The sequence below is a fragment of the Etheostoma cragini genome, chromosome 6, assembly GCF_013103735.1.
Source record: "Etheostoma cragini isolate CJK2018 chromosome 6, CSU_Ecrag_1.0, whole genome shotgun sequence".
Taxonomy (NCBI): domain Eukaryota; kingdom Metazoa; phylum Chordata; class Actinopteri; order Perciformes; family Percidae; genus Etheostoma; species Etheostoma cragini.
This window is the reverse complement of record NC_048412.1, coordinates 533,245-538,239: the sequence shown is the minus strand read 5'-3', so window position 1 is coordinate 538,239 and position 4,995 is coordinate 533,245. Positions and strand designations below refer to the sequence as shown.

Here is a 4,995-nt window from a genome sequence, read left to right as displayed (position 1 = left end):
GTCCCTAATACTGTATCTGAAGTCTCTTTTATATAGACCTTAGTGGTCCCCTGATACTGTATCTGAAGTCTCTTTTATTATGACCTCTTAAGGAGCTGGATTCCAGATGGGCCCATCTGAGCTTTCATTTTCTCAAAGGCAGAGGAGGATACCCAGGGCTCAATATACACCTATCACCATTTTTAGCCACTGGGGGGACATAGGCAGGCTGGGGGAACTCATTTTAATGTTTAAAAACCTCATAAAGTGCCATGTTCATGCCATGGGACCTTTAAAATATTCACTATAAGTGAAACTGTTTTGTAATCAGTTCATCTTAACTTGCAGTATGTAGTAAGTAAACTTATCACTCTTACACAAACAGGAAGCTGGCAACAGTTGGGAGCGCCACCTTGCAGAAACTGACCAACAAACAGCCACTGGTTGTCAAGAGCGACAAGAAAGTAATGGTTCTGCTTCTCAGCAACAACTTACCAAATGACCCCTTCCTAATCACGCTGACCCCTTCCTGCAAGCTGGCCAGTGATTGGGCGGTGGAGACGGTGAGTGGCTATGACAACGATGTTGCCATCCTGTCAGAGAGGCAGGGGGCCGGCAGTGTGAAGGTGTGTGTGAAGGGACTGTGCCAAACACCGAAGTGGAGCGACTTCCTGTCGGATAAGGGCTGGGTGTGGTCCAACGTGCCACTGGGGAAACAGCAGAGTCATGTCACAGTGCAAGGTGACGCCCGCATGGCAGTCTACGCCTACGGGGGAACATACCGCCATTCATATGGCATTGCCGGAGTCTGTTCTAATGGTACACACACACACGCACACACACACACACGACTAAATGTACAGTACATTATACGTATACTTTGTTCTTGTCTGTTGTGGGTCAGCCAGAGTCCTGCTGTTGTTGTCCTCACACATACGCATATTTGCTTTGTTGAATGGTACATACTCACACAAACAAACATTTAACATTAATAAGAAATAAACAGTAAATACAGAAATAGAGTCCTACAAAATACTGTATATACAATACACTGTATATAGTGAAATGCTGTTTAGCATGAGGAAAGGGAGGCTGAATGGGTCGATCACTGAAGATATCACGCTTCATTCATGGCTGAAAGGGATGAGACAAAACGTATGACCTGTTAATGATGCACATTAAAATGGGTCTGCCATGGTGTTACATGCATACGTTTGTACTTCCTGTAGGTGGTGCCCCCCCTCCTACACCACCCCCGGATCCCTGTGAAAAGGTCAAATGTCGAGTGAAGGAGCAATGTGTGAAGGGAGTTTGCGTCCATGTGTCTACAGCTACCTGCCGGGCAGTGGGGGACCCCCACTACATGACCTTTGATGGCCGACTCTTTGACTTCCAGGTAGGGTTGGGACAGCTCGACCAATCATCACCAGATGTCCACTAGTCTCACATTGTCAGCTCTATCTCCACGGGGCTGCAAGCAAGCTCTGGCTGCACCGCAGATGCATTCTGGGATAGGAGAAAGAAACGCTCTGTGGTTTTTGCATTTCTTTAAACTAATCACAAATGTCTTGGGAGGTGTGTTATTTTTGCCTTAGCACAGCCTTATATGAAGAAGACAATGAGTACTAGCCAATCAGAGGCAGAGTAGGGCGGGAAGTCAATCCAACTATTGTAGAGGTCAGCTGGCATGTGGATTGGACCATTTCCCAAAACTTTCCCAAAACTCTATTTCCCAGAAAAGGTTGACTGAACTAGATTAAGGAGAACATCTTGGTTATGGTACCATCCATATCTTGGGATAAGCCAAACTCGGCAGCTTCAGCGATGGACATGTTCCTCTTGGAAATGCACACACTGCTGCTGCATTTTCAAGCAGCCCTTGTTATTTTGTCCGGTGGAATAGCGATCCTCTTACTATAACTCAACTCCCTGTTTCTGCTGCTTGTTAGCCAACATTCATCTTTTCTTTCAGGGATCCTGCACTTACATTATGACAACAGTTGAAAAGACGGCGTCTGGCCTCGTTCCTTTCAATGTGACGACCAAGAACGACCATCGAGGTAACCTTCAAGTTACATATGTGAGGACCGTAACTGTCAGTGTTCAAGGGCAGACAATTATCATCGGCAGACACAAAGGACAAGTAGAGGTAACAGATCTCCTATTATACTATACTATATAATCTGTTCAAATATACACATCTCTATGAGACTACCAAACTACACATAGACCTCTCCTGAATCATGACATGACCTTTCCCTTTAACCCTCGAACACAAAAGGAGCACAAACAATGTTTTAATAATAATTTCTTATTGCTACGCAGCTCCAGCCAGCTACTAGCCTAGCAGCAGAAATGAAGCCACTGCTGCCAACTAACTACTGGCTTCAAATTAACTGTTTTAATCACCGGCCAACATGGCTAGTACATTTTTAAATTTACCATCCAGATTGTCCACTAGCCACAAAATGATTCAACAAATTTTAATCAATTAATTTCATCATGGTGTTCGTAAGAGGAAATGTAGGATTAGTACTATGTGCCGTGTCACCAGATAAGGATTTCCAAGCCATCACACAAAACCGCCCAAATTTCTTGGGAAAAGAACGACCAATCTGGCAACATGTCTGCAGCTGGCCGATTTAAATATACGCAGTACTGTTTGCTGATATATATATCCTGCCAAAGTTCATTTTTACATTGTTTGGCGGGTTGGAAGGTGTCAATATAAAGTCCTGAATGATTTCAAGCTCTCTTAACGCAGTTCTCTTTGCTTTCTATACAACCTTTTCACCATTGTTCATATGCAGTGTTAGACACATACAGTTAGTTTGAATGGTTTTTCTGTTTTTACCTTCAGGTGAATGGAGAACTTCGGTACTTGCCTGTCACTTTGTTGGGTGGAAAGGTCTCTGTGGAGCAGAGTGGAATCTATGCTTCCCTCACCACTAACTTTGGCCTGGTTGTTAAATATGACTGGGACATGAGGCTGTACATCACGGTGCCGTCCTCCTACTATGAACACCTGGGAGGCCTGTGTGGAAACTACAATGGAGACGGGAAAGATGACCTGCCCGAACCAACAGGTAGGGAAGGGGGGCATAGAGGGCTAACACTGTAGGAGGAGCGATGGTTGGGAGCAACAAGTCCTCCAATGTGGCCAAAATGTAACTTCCAATAGCCAATATAGATGGAAATTACACTTCCACCCAGAAGTGTAGAATGTGTGTGTAGTGGCAGGTAGCAGGAAGCAGCGGCAACTCTACGATGTTTTAAAGTGGGTGGCACGGGGGGGACGTTTTATCAGAATACAGCTTAAAAAATCTGCTTAGAAATATAGAATAAATATTTGATAGGATAGAACATAATGCAATTCTGCTAAATAAAACATCACATTCATTATTAGTTTCACTTGTTTTTTAATTTTAAACAAATTGTATATCCTATATAGCTCAGTCTGCCACTTTTTGAAAGAACACTTCCAATGCTGGTTCCATGGTATCAGAACTTTAGGTAGTTGTCATGGTAACATTAGTTGGTCATGTGACAAGGGCTGGGAAGATTGCAGGCAGCCAAGATAAAGAACTCTGATCCAATGAAATCTCAAGTGTCAGACTGACAGCACTCATATTTCCGGGGGGGCCGGTGCCCCTACGTGCCCCCCTTCTAGTCCCGGCCCTGGCATGAGGTAGTGGTGGAAGAAGTTTTGACCGTCCTCATATTCTGAGTCAGTGAGACTCATGCTGCAGGACTCTTATAAACCTGAAAATGGGCATGAGACCCTGGAGGTAATCCCCTAGCTTGTCTGTATAGTGGGAGGCAGCAGTGCTAAATACTGAGCCACCGGGCCATCAACAGTCCTCTCAACTTAAGATATAGAGAATATTAAATTCCTCATTCAGCCACAAGTTCCCATGTTGTGCTTTTGGCTTGCAGGTTCCAGTCTCTCTGCTGTGCTGAAAATGATCCAGGCGTGGAAGGTGGATGACAAGTCGGACCTGTTCTGTAGTGATAACTGTGCCGGGCGCTGTCCCCAGTGTTCCCCACAGCAGCAGACACACTTCCGCCAACCCAGTCTCTGTGGGCTTCTGAGCGACTCAAATGGACCATTCTCAGCCTGCCACCAACAGATTAACCCCTCGATGTACCTGGATAACTGCGTCTACGACGTCTGTACCAATAAAGGTGAGCCAGTAATGGAGTTGACAGTTTGGGGCAGAATGAACATTGAAAATATTCAGAGATCATATATTAATAAACAGTGTCAATGCATGTATCAAATGATTCCATGATGGTATCTATGTGTTGAGAGTTCCTGTTAATCATGTGTGTGTTTGTCCAGGTGCAAGACAAACACTCTGTAATAACCTGAAGAGTTATGAAGATGCCTGTCTGTCAGAAGGAGTGAAAGTCAGTCCTCAATGGAGAATGGTCACCAAATGCCGTAAGTCACTAAGCCAAATACTATTAACACTGTCTGCAAGGTGTATTTTTTGAATGGTGTTTAAATTTGGGAACAGGTGATTGAAAATTGATCCGTTGAATAAGTATAATGTAACACTAATACAAACATATTGCTATTCTTTAATGTTGGAGGGTGTTGCATTGGTTGTCACTGATAAGAATAATAAAATAATTCTGATGATTAACGATGTCCACTGTCCCGTCCCCAGCCCTCTCTTGTCCAGCAGGTAGCCACTATGAGGCGTGTAGCTCCTCCTGCCCGGCCTCCTGCGCGGCTCCAGACAGCGAGAAGCTGTGTAAAGGCCCCTGTGTGGAGGGATGCCGCTGCGATCCAGGAATGGTGCTGAGTGGAGACAGGTAACGCATAGCAGACTCTCCCTAACCCCCCACACCCTGATATCAACAATAGAAACCACTGCATCACAAATACACCTAAAATATTTGTGGACAACAACAGTACTCTGGCTACCACAAAAGACAAGTGTGTGTGTGTGTGTGTGTGTGTGTGTGTGTGTGTGTGTGTGTGTGTGTGTGTGTGTGTGTGTGTGTGTG

The 4,995-nt window shown here is 44.7% G+C and overlaps 1 protein-coding gene across 1 annotated transcript in view; it reads left to right on the top strand.

The window, feature by feature from the left end:
* LOC117945761 (IgGFc-binding protein-like) overlaps positions 1-4,804 on the top strand; it is a 9,915-nt gene extending 5,111 nt beyond the window's left edge. Inside the window, exons 5-11 of the mRNA XM_034873458.1 lie at positions 365-798; positions 1,209-1,375; positions 1,952-2,128; positions 2,840-3,065; positions 3,916-4,164; positions 4,322-4,423; positions 4,653-4,804. Coding sequence (XP_034729349.1) covers positions 365-798; positions 1,209-1,375; positions 1,952-2,128; positions 2,840-3,065; positions 3,916-4,164; positions 4,322-4,423; positions 4,653-4,804 — 1,507 coding nt within the window. The remainder of the gene's footprint in view (positions 1-364; positions 799-1,208; positions 1,376-1,951; positions 2,129-2,839; positions 3,066-3,915; positions 4,165-4,321; positions 4,424-4,652) is intronic.
* Positions 4,805-4,995: the final 191 nt, after the last annotated feature.